At 50.1% G+C, this 17,781-nt stretch overlaps 1 protein-coding gene and 1 pseudogene across 1 annotated transcript in view; both read left to right on the plus strand.

The window, feature by feature from the left end:
• The window catches only part of PARD6G (par-6 family cell polarity regulator gamma), a 48,160-nt gene extending 36,753 nt beyond the window's left edge, over positions 1–11,407 (plus strand). Inside the window, exon 3 of the mRNA XM_075532918.1 lies at positions 9,395–11,407. Within this exon, the coding sequence (XP_075389033.1) occupies positions 9,395–10,164 (770 nt within the window). The 3' untranslated portion in view covers positions 10,165–11,407. The remainder of the gene's footprint in view (positions 1–9,394) is intronic.
• On the plus strand, positions 4,042–9,387 carry LOC142427793 (NADH dehydrogenase [ubiquinone] 1 alpha subcomplex subunit 1 pseudogene; annotated as a pseudogene).
• Positions 11,408–17,781: the final 6,374 nt, after the last annotated feature.

Raw genomic sequence — 17,781 nt, forward strand, 5'->3', positions numbered from 1 at the left:
CTCCAATGAGCTATTTATCTCCTTAGCACCTCCAAGTGAGGTCATTGGCGAGTAAACTCCACCCCTTCACTTGAAAGTCTCAAACTGACAACAGATTATGTAACTATCACCGTGCCCATCCCAGAACCATATGTGCACACTCAGAAAAACTCCACTCGCTGCCACTGAGTCAAATCCAACTCCAAGTGATTCTACAGAACCGATTAGAACTGCCCGTGGGCTTCTGAGACTAACTCTTGGCAGAAGTAGAAAGCCTCATCTTTCTCCCATGAAGCAACTGATGGTTTCAGACTGATGACCTTGAAGTTAGCAGCTCAACTTGTAACCCACTATGCCACTAGGGCTCCTCTGTGTACAACCATGTGCATGTGATGATGTAAGTGCAGTGTGGCCCTGCAGCATCCCCATACCCCCTCTTTCCACCCAAACTGGCCCTTTTCCATCTGAACCAGGAAGCTCCCAAATGTGTATTCCAATCCAGTGTGAGATGGGTGGTGCATTTTTACAACCAAAAACTAAGGAACCAAAAAGGTTGATGATACAATTCACAAACAAAGCATGGATCCCCAAGGCTGCTTCATTATCTCTGTCCACAGGCCTTGTGGTTGGGGGAGGCCACAGCCCCTGAAGGACCTCTGAGGCTGTGTGGTTGAGGTGAGAGGCTGCTGTGGCTGTAAGAACCCCACAGCCACCACCCCAGCCCCCCTCAAGAAGCACAGTCTGATCCAGAAATGACTGTTGCTAAGGTAGGAGCCCCTCCCTCCAGCAGCCCCCAACCCCAGTCAGGCGGAAGTCTTAATGGGAACAAGTTGTTTTGGGCAGCCATCGGGCAGCCCGGGATGTTGTGGCGGGGCTCAGCCCAGAGCTTAGTGTCAACGGTCCACAAACAATGGCCTCCTAGGACCTGTGCTCACCCATGCCCCACAGGACCTGCCCTGCCCTGCTGTGCCCTGCCCAGGGCTCAGTGTTGGCTGCAGGCAAGCACCCCTCAGCCCCTTGCATGCCCTGCCACGTCCATTTCTGCCCTTGGGACCCTGCCACCCCTACAGCTGGGCACCAGCCCTTTCGCAAAAGGGTATCAGAAGGCCAGGTCTGCTGTGGTGCCCCACCTGTGCCATGCCCTTGGGGCTCTGATCAGGGTTGTGCCCTGTGTCACCATGATCAGGTCGACCGTGAGAGAGGCTGAACCGCAATGGAGCCACTCACTGCCCAGAGACCCCAACAGCCTGGCTGCTGCCGCATTTCCAGTCTCCTCGAGCCACCCCAGACCACCTCTGCTGTGATCCCATGGGCTGCCGGGCAGACCCCCCTCCGTGGAGCACACCGGGCCCACTCTGGCTGCCTCACCTGTGTTCACCCCGAACGCACAGGTTAAGGGAGGAGAGCTCACATGCATCTCCTAGTGGGGTGTGGGGTCACAGTGATGTTGGAGGCCGGTGTGATATGGGGGACACATTGATATGAGGGACTTGGTGATGCAGGGGGTGCTGTGCTGGGCTGAGCCACACTGTGACACAGAGGCACTGAGGGTGCACTGTGTCACTGGGGTTGTGAATGGGAGCTTTGTGATAAGGGTGCTGCTGGGCACTGTGACTGGGGCCAGATGTGACCCAGGTGAACACAAAGGTGGGGGAGCAGTGTGAAGGGACTTAGCATCTCGTAGTGTGTGGCTTGGGTGGTGCTTGGCCTGAACAGGAGGACCGGTGAGGCCAAAGCTAAAACTGCTGGCTAGACTTTGGTTCCTTCTTAAAAAGAAGGGACGGATTTTTGCTCTCCACATGGGAGCGGGAGGAGCATCCGGCCTTGAAAGATGACATCGTGTTCTGGCTTGTTCCTTCATCAACTTGTGCAGCTCCTCTGGAATGTCTGGGTATGTGTGTGCATGCCTGTTTAATTAGGGAGGGAAGGTATTCTTGGACAAGCTGGGACTGGAAGAGCCTTCCTGGCTGGGTTGCTGGGAAGTCAAGTCCCTGTTTGCTGCTGGTCCTTTGTGTTTCATTTAGCCTGCAATGCAGGGAAGGACACTTTCTCCTTCCTGCTTTCCTCTCCCTCCCCTTCTCCCTCACCCCTCCCTCTCTGGGGGCAAGATTAGGCCAGCAGCCACTTTGCTTTGCTTGGAGGCACACAGCCCAGCGCCCTGCCAACCCACGGTGTGGCCCATCTAGCCGAGAATCATCTGACTGATATAAAATAGGGGAGGTGGTGAGCCAGAGACTGAGAAAGTTTGGAAGTGGAGGAAGTGGTGAGGGTGGGTGAGCAGAGTTTGGGGATGGGGTGGTGGTTCAGGGCTTGGGGAATGGTGGGGAGGGTTAGGGTTTGGGTCAAGAGGAGCCCAGGGCTTGATATCTGGGCAGGGAGGATAAGAGGGGTGTCCCCAGCTGGCAAGACCACCCCACATCCCCAGGCTTTGAGCTGTGCACACCTGACCAGACCCAAGATGCGGGGGTCCAGGTCTGCTCACTGCGTTCCTGGTTGAGACAGGGCTCCTATGATGACCAAGTGAGGACAGATGTGGATAGAGCACACCTAACACTTCCTGTGAGTTGGGGGCGCCGACTGGCCCCCATTGGCAAGGGTGAACTGTGGTCCGGTGCCTGTGTCAGCACTGTCGCTGGCCCTACCAGAGAAGGGCAGAGCAAAGAGGGGAGGTAGGGAGGTTAGGATACAGATGATGGGGCTTCCCAGGAAGGGTGGGGCTAACAGCATGGGGTAGGGCTCAGCTTTCAAGCATAGCCTGCCCTGCACCCTGACTTCCACCCCTGCCCCCACGGAGGTGCCCCAGATTGCCCAGTCAGCACTGGAGACAGAGGGCGGGTCTCAGTCTCTGCAAGGATCCAGCCTTGCTTGGATCCGAGAATGTTCTGGAAGGCTCTGATCAGAGCTACCCCATCTGGGACTCAGCCACCCTGGGTGGGGGTACTCTACGACAATCTGAAGGTGACTTTGCTGGGTGTGCTAATTTTACCCACTTAGAGGGCTGAAAATTCAGGCCTGGGTTAAATACGGAGACTGCAGGACAGCTGACTGCAATAAACAGGCATCCAAAGCACATGGAAATAAGGACGCTGAGGGCAGCAGGGGTTTCCCGGTGGCCATAGACACAGGAGGGACGAAGGCCCAGCCAGCCTGATTCGGACCGTGGGTTTTTCACCGGAAGTTGAGTGGTGGGTTCTAAGCTGGGGGGTGGGGGGTGGGGTCTGTGTGTGTGTGTGCGCGCGCGCGGGCGCGCACATGTGCAAGCGCGCCTGCCCCCTCCTGCACCTCCCTGTCTCACACCTGTCAGATGGACAAAGGAAAGCCTTTTCTCAGGCTGCACTGGCTCCTAGCATTCTAAGACTGTACTGGGGCCCACCCTTGGGGCCAGAATGTGCCCTGGCGATGCCCCCTGCTCCCTCTCTGCGCCTGTGGCAGTCCCGCTGGAATGTTGGCCTCCCACGCCAGAGTCAGGGCCCAGGCGCAGCACAGCGGCTGCTTGGTCACTAGAGCAGGCGACTGTGGGCGGGTCTGGAGAGAGCCAGGGACAGGCTCTCAGCCAGCCCCTGACTGGAGGCAGCCCAAGCCCATACACAAAACAGGACATGCTGACAGCTGCCAGCACCCAGGTCCCCAGGGACCTGGCCACCCTGCAGAAGGGCTCCCGAAGGAGACCTACAATTAGCACTGCTCTGTCTGGTCCCATTAGGTTTTCACCTTAAAGAAAAGGTGCAGCCATCATGAAGGAATGGTTTGTTTTGTACTTGGACTGTACCGTGGTTTTTAGCGTTTTGTGCTTTAAGGCATCTTAAAGCACCCATTTCTCATGGTTAGGCTCATCCATCTTCATATACTCTTGAGATTGTTTTGATAGATCCGTGCTTTTGAGACATTTCTATGGGTATTTTTAGTTTTAAAAATGTTTTAGTGAAATTTTGAAAGTGCTCTGGGGCTTCTAGTGAGCTGCCCCAAAACAGGTTCCCTGGAACTTCACAATCTCTCCATCCGCAGGCTCACATCCTCACGCTTCTGGGGGCTCAGGGGGCCTTTTTCAAACAATTTTAAAGCTACACTAAGTTTTGGTTCACCAATCAAAATGTTTTATCATGGTAAAATATACATGACAAAAAAGAAATTGTAATTCAGTAATACTGACTACATTCACATTGCGGTATCATCACTACCTGAGTTTTTCTCCCCCACCCCCACTCCCAAACAGAAAGTCAAGTACCCTTTAAGCATTCACTGTCCATCCTTCCCTCACCCATGGCCAGGACAACCCCTCCTGTACTTTGGTCTATATTCATCTACCTATCTTAGATATTATGTATAAGTGGGATCATATGTTTTTGTCCTTTTGCCTGATGTAATTCACACAGGTGTTTTTCAGATTGCATCTGTGTTTTGGCATTCATTGGGATTTCATTTCTCTTTATGGCTGAATAATACTCTGTTGTGTGGATGAAGCACATTATTGGTATCATTTTGTTTAGGGACTCGCAGCTTAATTTTTGACGATTGCAAATGCTGCTGTGTGAAGATTGATGTGAACGTATCTCAGGTCCAGGCCCAGTTTCGCTCATCTGCATGTAGTTCCACAGCTGCCCCCACACTACTTGTTGAAGAGACGCCTTTCCCGACAAATGGCCTGGACTCCCTTGTGAAAATCAATTGGATATAGGGATAAAGGTTTATTTCTGGACTCAGCTCTATTCCACAGGCCTATATACCTGTCCTGGTACACCAGCACCACAATGTTTAGAGTACTGTAGCTTTACACACACATTGAAATTTATAGTTTTGAGTTCAGCTTTTTTATTTTTCAAGATTGATTTAAAAAAAAAAGATTGATTTCACACTTTAGGGCGCTTGCTTTTCCATTTCTGTAAAATAGGCAGTTGGAATTTTGGTAGATTGACTTGATTGTGTGGATCAGTATGGGTACTTTTGACAATTTATTATTTCCTTGTGTTCGCTTTGGGCATATTTTCCTCTTCTTATAGTTCCTCAAGGTGTAAAGCTGGAACATTGGTTTGAGATCTTCCTTGTTAATAGGGGTAGTTATAGCTATAAATTCCCCTCTCAGTACTGTGGGGTAGCTTCATATGGGATATGTTGTGGTTTTCATAAGTAGTTTCTAATTTGCCTGGTGATTGGTGCTTGACTTCCTGGGTCATTCAACAGGATGTTGCTTGATTTTCAAATGTGTGAATTCCTCAAGTTCCCTTCTGTAATTTCTAATCTAATTTCATTGCATTTGTAGAAGATTCTTTGTATGATTTCAAACTATTTAAATGCATGCCACTTATCCTATTGTCTGTCCTGGAGAGAAAGGCCATGTGTGTTAGAGAGGAATGTGTGCTTTGCTGCAGTTTGGTGGGGTGTTGTGTGAGGTCTCATGTACAACAACTGCTATTCCAGTTGTTTCCCATTGATCAGTCTAGATTTTCTGTTACTGAAAGTGGTGTTGAAGTCTCCAACCATTGTAATTCTGTAGTAATTGTTTCATGTATGTCTGGGCTTTGATGCCAGGTGCTTTTATTACAACACTGTCTTGGTGATTATTTAAGTTCTTACCACAGTGTGTTGTGTCTACTGCTAATATAGCCACCCCTGCTCTTTGGACTAATATTTGCTTGGACATTTCCCCTCATCCTCTCACTTTCAGTTTACCAGTGTCTTTGGATCTAAAGTGGGTCTCTTTGTAGACATGATATGGTTGTATCACGTTGTCTTATCCATTTAGCCAATCTTTAAATTTTGATGGAAGAGTTCAATCCACTTAAAGTTCATTGTTGAAAGGAAGGACTGGCTTGTCATTTTCAAATGTACTTAGTGCATTCCCAGGATGCCTCCGTGGAGCAGAGGGACACTTTAGTTGTGGGCACTTTTCCTCTTTCATAATGCCCACCACCCCATCTCAAGCACTTGAGGACTCCTGGTGACGCAGTTTTCATACCAGACCTGATCGTTAGGAACGTGATCTGGTCAGTTCTTGGGGCCAAAAGATAGGACAATTGCAGTGTTGGATAGTGTGCTTCGCAGCCTGTGCATGTTTAAGACACTCCCTGGGCCGTTTTTATTTCTGCTCTAAGGTTCCTGTCATCGCCACTGCCAGCTGGTGCCAAACTGATTCTGCCACATGTGACCTACTGCATGTCCGAGGACTGTGTCCATCTCCTTGGCTGATCTTGCACAAGGAGATCACCATGTTTTCTTCCAAGGGGACTTTTGGTGGACTCTGACCTTCCATTTACATCACCCACAGAATGTTCTGTCACCACTGAATGCCAAGAGAAAAACTGTCTGCTTGTTTGCACTTTTACCAAACTGCTTTCAGTCTTCTTGTGAGGGGCTCATGGACCATCTTCCTGGCTGTGGTCAGATGCCCTCACAGAGGCTCTGTGTTCTCCAGTGTGAATCCATGACATGCTTCTGGTGGCTCCACAGTGGTGGCCCTGCCTATAGGACACCCAAGCCTCGCAGGTCGCATCACAGGCATTTGGAGGGGCAAGACTCCCTGCAACAGGACCCACAACAGTGTGGTTTGACACCATTCTAGGTTTTAGCTGCTGGCACAGTGGGCGTGATCTTCAGATGGCAAGGCCACCAAGGTGCTCCCATAGCCTTGCACTCCTGCCACCAGCCTGCCAGGAGGAAGCATCTCAGCTGCTGGAGGGTGGATGCAGCCTGAAAAACCCAAGGTCTTCACCAGTCACTCAAGTTAGCCCCAGGAGAGCTGGCCTATCTGGAACTTCCCACTTGTGACATGCTGGGAGAGTAACCCTTGGAGCACAGCTGGTCCCCCATCGAGAAATGAGAAAGGAACCATCTCCTAAAATTGCACTGTGATTTGGCCTTTCTCACTATCCAGTCCATGTGTCTCCTCATAGGTCCTCTTAGCCTCACAGCCCTCCCCGTCTTCATGGATCACCCCTACCATCTTCCTGGTCCCATCCACATCCCTCCTGTCTATGTACCCCCTCACTATCCTCACACTCCCCTTCCCAGCAAGCACCTCTCTTCACCTGGCAGTTGGCTACCTTCCTACCATCACATCTTCCTCCCTTAGCTCACGTCCAGTTAGACGGTTGGTTCAGGACAACCCTTTGGAAACTGTGAGACAGGTTCTGTGACAACGCCCCCCCACAGCCAGACTCTGGGCGACAAGGTTCCCCCCAATGGTAATTGTGCTTTACCCTGTCTCAGGCACAGATGTGCTTATGTCCCCATGGAATGAAGGGTTATTTTGAACAAAAAGATTTCTTTGAACCATCGTTAGTATGAAAACTTACAATCATCATACTTTTATAGGAACAGGATTTTTTTAACTGCTGAAACAAGTTGGAGAATACAAATATAACATAAATCTGAAAATGTGTAACAATATAGAGTAGGTGGATGGGCATTTGCCTATAAATACATTTTCTTGGTGGAAAATGTAAAACTTGAACTATTGCCTTCCAAAGGAGCTGTGACAACTTCTGATCATGTGAAAAGGTCTTTTAGAAACCGGAATTGAAATCCTGGGATACCTCTTGTAAAGACAAATGGAAAATTCTGGCTGACAGACACATGGGGGTTCATAGTTGAGAAGACAAAGAGAAGGGTGCCCTTTCCCTGCCACCCCCAAGCTGCTCTCCCTCTTAGCTGGCTCTTCTCCTATAATGCACAATCAAAACAGAATCATCCAAATTTGAAAGAACAGAATCAGCCCAAACCTGGTTTCCTTTGAGGCCAAAACCAGGTGTATAGAGGGAGTTGAGCGGAAAGTGGGTCACCTTTAAGTGGTCTTGGAGGAAAGCTCGCCGCGATGTGGTTTGAGATTCTCCCCGGACTCGCTGTTATGGCGACCTGTCTGCTGATTCCAGAGATAGCGACAGCTCATATCCACAAGTTCTCTAACGGGGGCAAGGAGAAAAGAGTTGCCCAGTTTCCGTACCAGTGGAGTTTGATGGAGAGAGATAGGCGTGTCTCTGGGGTGAATTGTTACTACGTATCTAAGGGTTTGGAGAACATTGACTAAAGAAGCTTTTTTCTGACTGGTGAACAAACAACTTGATAATGTTCACCTCCGCCAGCTACAGAAGCGGATGCAATATATTACGTAGTATGTTATGTAGCAATTAATAAAAGTTAAAAAAAACAGGTGTATCTTTACCTTCCCATGTCTTGGTAATTTCTAACACTAGCTACTTCCTCGTGGCCCTGTCCATTTCCAGCCAAACCCACTGCCATCAAGTCCTTTCTGACTCATGGCAACCCTACCGTGCATAGTGGAACTGTTCCCTAGAGTTTGCAAAGCTGCCCATCTTTACAGGGACAGAAAGCCTCCACTTTCTCCTGAACCGTGCCTGGGGGGCTCCTTCCACTTCCCTGCCAAGTTCAATCATTCATTGCCACAGCCCTCCAGAACGCAGACCACTCACAGCAATGGGGTAATAGGGAAGTCACATGCTGGAACTTGAGATCAGGACCAACCCGAGACCATAGGAACAACTTGGGGTGAGCCTCAGTTGCGCACCAAGACCAAGGCTAAACTCACTGAATGGATCACAGCTCACAGAAGGGTTTCCAAGCCTATAAATCTTTATGAAATCAGACAGCTTCATCTTTCTGCTGAGGAACAGCCGGTGGGTTTGAATCACCAACCTGGGATTAGTGGCCAAAGCTAACCCACAGCTCCACCAGTCTTCTTCAGAAATGCACTGGCCTCCAGTAGTGAGCAGGTGTGGCTTCCCTGCAGGGCAACTGGTTTTTCTGAGAGGCTGCTGTGGCCATTTCTCAGCTATCAGGCTCCCTGTCACTGACCTTCCTGCCACTGACCCAGCTCCCAGCCAGTACAGTAACCCACACTGTAAAACCCCAAGGTGCCTGCAATCATCATCCTCCTCTTCCTCCTCCTTGGGTCGCCAAGTCAGTGCCAGGAGCTCCTCCATCATGTGACCTTCAGTCTGCTCATCTCTTTAGAGGTAGGTAAGCACTCCGCTGCTAACTGAAAGGCTGACAGCTTACCCACCCAGCAGTTCTGCGGGAGAAAGACCTGGCAGCCTGCTCCCATACCTGGCAGAACCCAGCAGCAAGGGTTAATCATTGGATGTGGTTACTGTGGACCAGCAAGCGGCTCTGGAGGGCATACACCAAGGGGGTGGCTTCCCTGCCCACAGTGCTGGGCCTTCGGGTCTGTAGATTGTTCACAGGATGGGCTGAAAGGCTGAGCGTTTCCAGGAAAAGTGAAGCGCAGTGACATGGGCCGGTGGCCCCACTTCTCAGTGTCTGTGTACGGCTGTACAAGAGTCGTTTGGGATGTGGTCCTCGGCCCTTATCCCTGCTAGGGCTCCTGACAAGCCTGCCCTGCCCTGTGACTGTCAGGCTGTGACTGTGGCCGCTGCCTCTAACGGTGGTCCCGTTGTTCTTGCAGAGGAGGCCGACAGCTGCAGCTTCGGGGCGGGCGCCCTGTCCAGGAAGAGGCGAATGCTGGCGGGCCTGCGTGAAGAGGGCCTACGCCGCCGAGCGCTCCCTGCCATCGGCCTGCCACGCGACTTCCGGCCGGTGTCCTCCATCATCGACGTGGACATCCTGCCCGAGACTCACCGCAGGGTGAGACTGTACCGGCATGGCTGCGAAAAGCCCCTGGGCTTCTACATCCGAGATGGCACCAGCATGCGGGTGACTGCCCAGGGCCTGGAGAAGGTCCCGGGCATCTTCATTTCCCGGATGGTGCCAGGCGGCCTGGCCGAGAGCACGGGGTTGCTGGCCGTCAACGACGAGGTGCTCGAGGTGAATGGGATCGAGGTGGCGGGGAAGACGCTAGACCAGGCCACAGACATGATGATCGCCAACAGCCACAACCTCATCATCACGGTCAAGCCCGCCAACCAGAGGAATAACGTGGTGCGTGGCAGCCGCGCGTCGGGCAGCTCCGGCCAGTCCACTGACAGCACCGCCAGCCCGCAGAGCCTGCCGCCTGTGCAGAACTTCCACCCAGATGAGCTGGAGAGCGACGAGGAGGCCGACATCGTCATCGAAGGGGCGCTGACGCCACCGCCGCCGCCCACCGGCAGCCTCCTGCGCCTCAACGGCCACTGCAGCATCCACAGACTGCTCAGCTCCCTGCAGGCCGACCCCCGTCACAGCCTGGCGTTGCCCCCCGGCGGCATCGAGGAGCACGGGCCGGCCGTCACCCTCTAGTGAGTGGCTAGTCCCTGCGCATCCGGGAGCCCGGCCGCACTGCCTGCGGCGACGGGTGGGGCGGGGCGGGGTTCCCGGGGACGTGGTGGAACGCTGTTACTCCTCCCTGTACAAGGGGCGGAGCAAGCGTCGTCCGGCCCCGCCCCACACAGTGCCAGGCTCCTTGACAGGAAGGGGCTGAGCGGTGCACAGAACACTTCACTGGGGTCGCCAGGAGGGAAGCTTTAAACGCTTCCACCTTTCAAAGTGTGGGCACCAGGACACCAGTCTACCCCTGGGGTACAACGCAGGGCAAGCGAGCCGCACCTCCTCCTGCAGTTAGAGAGCAGGGAGACAGCGACCACCCTGTGCTCCTGCCGCGGGCACCCCGCGCTCCCGTGCTGCGGCAGCGGCTGGGCACAACAATGCTCACATGGACTTAAGTTGCTTCAAATACAGATCCCCGTCATCTGCATATTTGGTTACTTTAAGGAGTTACACATGTCTGCTCCAACGAGGTTTTATATGAACTGAATTTTCTGTTGGAATCCACTGTCAGGGAAGAAAATGTACATTCTAACGTCCACCACTAAACTTGGACCAAAGTTACCGTTTACACGGTGAAGACACTCCCAGAACGCACTGCCCTGTGTCACGAGCTCACAAGACAGAAAACTCGGGTGTCCACGTATTCATTTTTTCCTGAATTCATTCAGTGAAAAGCTCTTTTTTGTGTGTGGGAAACAGCTGTTGGGCGTAAACAGCTGTGACTGAATAATTGTGGTGCCTTGCACTTTTGCTCGCTCCTCCAACAAGCAAGGGGGACGGTGCCACGCTGATGCTCCCCAAACCCGAGGTGCCGCCCAGGGGTAACAGCATCATCATGTGACCACGCCACGATGCGATTTTTACTAAGACGAGTATTATCAAACCAAAACTAATGCTTAATTACTGCCACAAGCGAAAGGCCCTTTTACTAAGTTATTGCTGGTTTTCTTAGCATCTTGTTGAATACCAAGAAGGAAAGTTCTATTTCTTACCGCTTTAAGTTGTTAAGCAAATGTGAATATTTTTAAAAGGAAAGAAAAGAGGCTTACTCTGATACCTGTACATTCCTGTTCATAATTCTGGAAGTTATGAGCGGCTTGGGTGTGTTTCTCTACCCTGATCTGTACTGTGCTGTTATCTTAACAAACTTACTGTGTATGTATTAAAATTTTCCTGGTTTTATATATCAAAGAATAAAAACTTGCTTCTGAGTTAACACTGAAGTACTTAGTTTTCAGTCAGTGACAGACCGTTGGTACTGGTGATGTCCAACAGATGAGCTCCAATCACGTGCCACCCTTTCCATTCTCCCATCCTCCCCATTTTACAAGTGAGAAACGGATGAGAGTGGAAAATAATTTTTAGGTGCATAATTTAGCACTATACTAACTTTGTGTATATCATGAATTGTAAACTGTAGAAAATTAAATGGCTTGAAAAAAGATGATTTATCGAAACTAATCTGAAATTATATATGAAAGTATGACTCACAATCTTAAATTTGTCCCTAGCAAACATGTCTACATGGTTGCCAAATTGGGGCTCATAATTTAAATACTAGTTAGTTTCTATTTTTCATTTGAAAAAGCTTCTCTTCTGTTTAAAAATAACCACTTCTCATATCACTTCATGAGGGGGATAAAGTGACTTCGGGAACGTTTCCAATGGAAGACTCCTGCTTGTCTGCAGTGCAGATGTTGTGACAGTAAGTCAACCACACTCACTACTATCGAGTCAATTCTGACTCATAGTGACCCAGGAGGACAGGTTAGGACTGCCATGGTGGGCTTCTGCAGTCGTAATTCTTTATGGGGACTGAAAGCCTCATCTTTCACCCCAGGAATGGCAGGTGGTCTTGCGGTTAACAGTTCAATGTGTAAATTGCTATGGCATCATTTGTATTTACTATTTTATATCCAGCATGACGACACAGCCCCTTTCAGATACACGGGCTTTGATTTTAATCCCTTTCTACATGGTGGTCCTTCCATACAGTCGACTCCAAGTAAGCACAAATTGCCATTTCCATGGGCTCTGAGGCTGATGGTTCGGTAAAGTCTCCTTTTATCCGTGTAGTTTCAAAAATCTGATAAACTGACATTTTTACCAGGTAATGTGAAAAATCCGATAATGTAATCCAGACTCCAGCTTCTACTGGCTTTACTCCTGCACCAAGAATCCCAAGAGAACAGGCAACGATACTTGCTACCTATGTACTGGCACTGCCCCCGGTGATGAGTATGTTTCTACGGGATATTCCCTGAAAAGCAAAATGACTTCCCTATATAACATCTGTACTGCCCAAATCATTTTTTAACTTGTGGCTCAACTTTAAAGACAAAGTAGTCATTGCTAAAAGTTGGACAAGGACTCTGAAGGATGGTCAACTCGTCAGTTTTCCTTGGGACCAGTCTCGAGCAAACGGGGATGGCTGGTCCCAACTGATGGCTGTTTGTTCCCCTATAGATGGAATGATGTCAAGAGGCAGCATCACCTCTTACTGTACTTTCTCCCTACTCTACCTTGAGTAAGTCCTCAGTTTCCCCTGTGTAAATGGAACACTACCACTAGCTTTGTAGATCTGTGGTGAGGAGTAAATGTTGAAATGCATAATGCACTTAAAGGGAACCTAACTGTAGACAGGAAGTGTGCCTTGGATAAGCAGTTGATACATGTTAATTTCTTAGGTGGAAGACCTGCTTAAAAACAGTCTTCATCCCTTGGTGAAAGCTAGATTGGAGTCTGGGGCGCTGAGGCATTCCTTCACACACACCCCCACCCCCTGGCAACTGCAGGTAACAGCCACCAGCTGTTGCTCTACTGAGCACACTCCTGGGCTGACAGAGCCATGTTGCCCTCAAGTCCGTCTTTAAGTCGAATTTGCAGAGTTGGAAAAGTTCAGCACATTCCTAGCAGACGTTTGCCTTAGTAGAGGGTAAGCAAACAATTTCATACATGCACAGGTTTATTCCAAACTCGTCTGCAATCAGTGGACGGCTGCAGACAATTTCCCTCTGCAACTAATTTGCATTGGTCTCCTTAGGATACCTTCAAAAAAGTACAGTCAAAATAGCAACTCCCAAGGAGAGCTGCTCACTGCTACTGAGTCGATGCCGACCGACTTGGTGACCCTCTAGGCCACGAAGTAGAAAACCCTGCATTCCTCCCGAGAAGCAACTGGTGATTTCAAACTGCTGACCTTGCTTTTAGCAGCCCAGCGCATGCCCACTAGGTCACCAGGTCTCCTGTAGGAGCTCTGCTGGGCCAGGTCCATTCCTGTCAAATTCATCAGCTTAGATTATGGGGGCCCCTTTTTGGTTTTTTATTCCAAAGCGGTAATCTTGATAGATTTTTCTGAAAGGACACAGGGATGATTATGGGGGCTTGCAAAGATGATTTCGGAAAACAAGATGGCATTGGGGAGAAAAGGGCCAAGAAAATCTTGGCCAAGTACAAGTTCCCTCAAGACAACGTACCTGCTCATTCAGGCTGTCTTGCAAGAATGTTGGTGGAGAACTTTATCCAGTCCACCCTCTAGCTCTAATCTTGCCCCTTCACAATCGGAGTCCCAGATTCACAGACTGTCATTCTGATGTGGTGGCTATCAGTGTCTCCTTTCGGGAAGCGTTGGAGGGGGAGGCGCCGCCTTCAGAAGTATACAGTCCTGGATGAAGATGTTGAGAAAACAAGAACCTCATGTTTTGTTATTTTGGGGTAATTCGGGTTCCACTGATTCTTTCTGCAGCAGGACCTTTGACTTACCCTCGTAGACAGTACAGACATACACCACTTAACATCTGTGTGGTCGTTTGACCACATACAACCCTGGACCAAGACGCCTGAGTGCCAGGACAGCAGATCCTCGCCTTGGGCTCAGAGCCCTGCTTCTGGCCGGCTGTTTCACGTAGCCTAGAAGCTGCGGAGCCTCCAGTGACTCGGTCCCCGAGGATCCCAGGTGGCCTCATAAGGAACCAATGGCAAGTGTGTGTCCCAGGAGCCCCAGCCTTGGCTTCAGCAGCCCTCGGCCCATCCTGGGCCGGTCCTCAGAGGCAAGCTGCCCTCCCCTGCTGAGAAAGGGGCCCCTGCCAGGCAGAGCCGCCTGAGGTATCCACAGGGGAAGCTGTGTGGGCCATGCTCTGCCCAGCAGTTCTGGCCCAGTGTGCATACAAATCCCATAGACACAAGTGTCCACACAACCTCTAATACACATCATGGCCCAGATCACAGAACGTATCATGAGGTGATGCTTACCTATATATAATGTACCTTTCTGCTCATTAAAAGCATGTAACGCTTTCAGGTGCACTAAAACGTCTTTAGTGCAGTACTGTTTAGATACCTGTCAAAAGGCAGCATCTGGTTATTAGGGACCCCTGAATGTTACTGGCAGTGTGGGCAGGAAGACTCCACAGCCCAGTGGCTTGTGTCAATTCTGATCTTAGTTTTGGTCCAGCAGTCACAGCCACCACAACCCAAGCACGCCACTCTCTCCCCTCCCTGCTATCCCCATTGGTCCTTGATGTAGGCCAGGGACTGTGGCCAGGGCTGGGTCTGGGTCCTGCAAGGGTATGCCCAGGCCTGACACAATGCTCCCGGACTGGATGGTGTGGAACAGCTCTGGGTGGCTCCAGGGCAGCAGTGGCGGTGCCCTCCCCCTGCCCCCCCCCCACTCCCGCTTCACCTGAGGGGTCCAGTGCTGGGTGAGCACAGCGGGCACCTGCCAGCTGCTAAAGGGTGAGGTGGACATCACCCAGCTTCTCCCCATGCCTGGTCTCTGGGGATGCTGGTTCATAACTCAGTTTAGAGGTCAGCCCTTAAAACCCCGGATCTATCTAGCTGAGCAACAAAGCCCACATGGAAGCAGCACACCAGCCTGTGTGATCATGAGGTGCCAAAGGGATCAGGTATCTAAGACCCAGAACAAAATCATACCCAAGATGAATTTGGGGGGAGGTTGGCATGGAGTAGAGACCCAATGCCCATCTGCAGACAATTGGACATCCCTACAGAGCAGTCACAGGGAAGAAATGAGCCAGTCAGGATGCAGTATAGCACCGATGAAAAACACAACTTTCCTCTAGTTCTTTGGAGCTTCCTTCCCCCCCACTATCATGACCTCAATTCTACCTTAGAAATTGAATTACACCAGAACATGCACACTGCCACAGATAAAGTGCCCCCAACACAGGGAATCCAGGATAAACCCCTCAGGGCCATCAATGAGAGGAGATACCAGGAAGATTAGGGGAGGGTGGGGGGAGTAATCAACCTATAACCCCTCTCAGGGTCAAACGGAAAAGTGGGTGAGGGGCAACAGGGGACAATGTAAGAATGAAAATAATAATCTATAACTTATCAAGGGTTTGGGAGGGTGGGAGGGCAGGGGAAGGTATGGGGAGCTGCTATCAGGGGCTCAAGTGGGAAGAGAATGCTTTGAAAATGATGGTGGTAGCATATGTGCAAATGTGCTTGAAACACTGAATGTATGGATTGTGATAAGAGATGTAAGAGCCCACCAATACAACTATTTAATAAAAACCAGGGCCTGCAATAATCCTCACCCTAGAAGGGGAAGGGGAGGGGGGACTAAAATGGGTAACAGAATTACAAGCAGCTAAAACAGTACACTGCACTACTTATATTGCTTCCAATTACGTACTTCTAAGTATAGTTTCGCATGCATGTAAAAGCTGCATGAGTTGGGAAGACCACAGAAGAACTGATGCATCTGAACTAGGGTGATAGCAGAGAATAGCTAAATACCACAGACTGCTGAAAGAACAGAGACATCAGTCTTGGATAATCTGCAGCCAGAATGCTCCTCAGAAGCCAGGATGGCAAGACTTCACACACACACACACACACACACACACACACACACACGTTTTGTCAATCCTTGGAGAACGCGCTCATGTTTGGTCAGACATGACCACCGCGAGGGTGTCACAGAACCAGGCAGTGAGTGTGTGTGTGTTGTATATCGAGTGCTCGGAGTCGGCGCTGACTCAATAGCCCCTCCTAACAGCATAGTTTCTTGTAAGTCACGCAAGAATTAAACTTGTCTCCTTCCCTCCTGAGTTTCTAACTGTCTTTCAAATGGGTCTAAAATATCTCCAATAAACTACCTGTAGCTTCTCATTTTGCTTTCAAGGGCACTACCCTTCGCAGCAGCCAGCACCAGACATACGGGAAATCAGAATCCTGGACCTCAGTGGCTACGGCTGGCCCACGCTGCCCGCAGGGACAGCCTCAAGGCCACGATTGCAGGTGCTACTGTCACCTAATGGAGGAAGCCAGGGGTGGGCTGTCTCCCCTGGTCAAGTAATATTTGGTCCAAAGTGGCACTCTGAGGAACTGCCAGGGAGACCCCAGGCATCTCTAGCTACTCTTATCTTGGGTTCCTTCCGGTTGGACATATTTTCATAAAATTTTGGAAAATAAGAGGTGTTCTCGTCCAGGGAGCTTCAGAGGTTTGTGGGGTAATGGAATTTCTTCATATGCTTGTTGAAGGCCCTGGTCTTCCCATGTTTAGGCTGTCCCAGTCACAGACCCGTCTCAACAGCTGAAAGACATTCAACAGTTCTTTTGCTGTGGTGTAACAAGTTTAATTCAAAATAGACACTCTGAAAACAATAGGTTAAAAAAAATAAAGTTCAACAAGCTCTCTTTTTGAATTTGTAAGAGGACGCTGACAATCACAGACGAACTTCACAATAGCCTTAAATGCACAGGATGACCAGACATGCAAATGTACATGTGTACAACCACCGCTGAATGCGCGCTACTGCGTTTCCAAGAGGCTCCGCCCACCCAGCCAGGTGGGGCTGCTCTCCAATGGGCTCCTGACCAAGCTCACCGCCGCCTGGGCACCTGGTAGCTCTCCACCGCTGGCTCTGGCACTTGAAGCAATTCTTGACAATTGTTTAAGAAACTAGAGAATAGTTATACAATGGGGCCTCAAACAACTCAGACCCACCAACCCAGACAACATGGGAGTGGGGAGCCCAGGATTCATGGTGACCTCTCAGGAGTTTCTTCCCAAAAAATCAACACACCAACCCTGGGGTTGCCATCTGCCTTCTTTGCCTCATGGTGTCCCCTGAAAACCTGTTTAAAGTTTCAACTTATAACCACACTCAGAGTTAAAAATTTTATTCCTGAGTGATGTGGTCCTTCCCTCTTACTAGTTCATGGGAAGTTAAATTAGAAGACATTTTATTAATGCTTATTCTAAAGGCACTAAAGATTTCTTGTCTCACCTCTGAATGGAGAAATGATCACATCAAAAAAGGAGAGGCGCCTACACCAGAGTGCGTTTCTGCACCACAGAACCACTGTACATCAATTCTGATGCAAGAGCTACATACCAGGCACCAGGGTCAGGGCATTTCAGCAAATGAAAACATCTGGTCCCCCTAGGAATTCTACTGAAACATCGCCAGAAAGGTAAACCAAAGGGCTCATTCATCTAACCAGCAGACACATTAAGAGTCCACGGTGCCCTGAAGGGGTGTGCAGCCAGGTGAACCAGATGACACATGATGTGGCAGCCTATGGGAAGCTGAAACAGGAGCCGAGCAGCACTTTGTG

The sequence above is a fragment of the Tenrec ecaudatus genome, chromosome 15 (assembly GCF_050624435.1).
Source record: "Tenrec ecaudatus isolate mTenEca1 chromosome 15, mTenEca1.hap1, whole genome shotgun sequence".
Classification (NCBI taxonomy): Eukaryota; Metazoa; Chordata; class Mammalia; order Afrosoricida; family Tenrecidae; genus Tenrec; species Tenrec ecaudatus.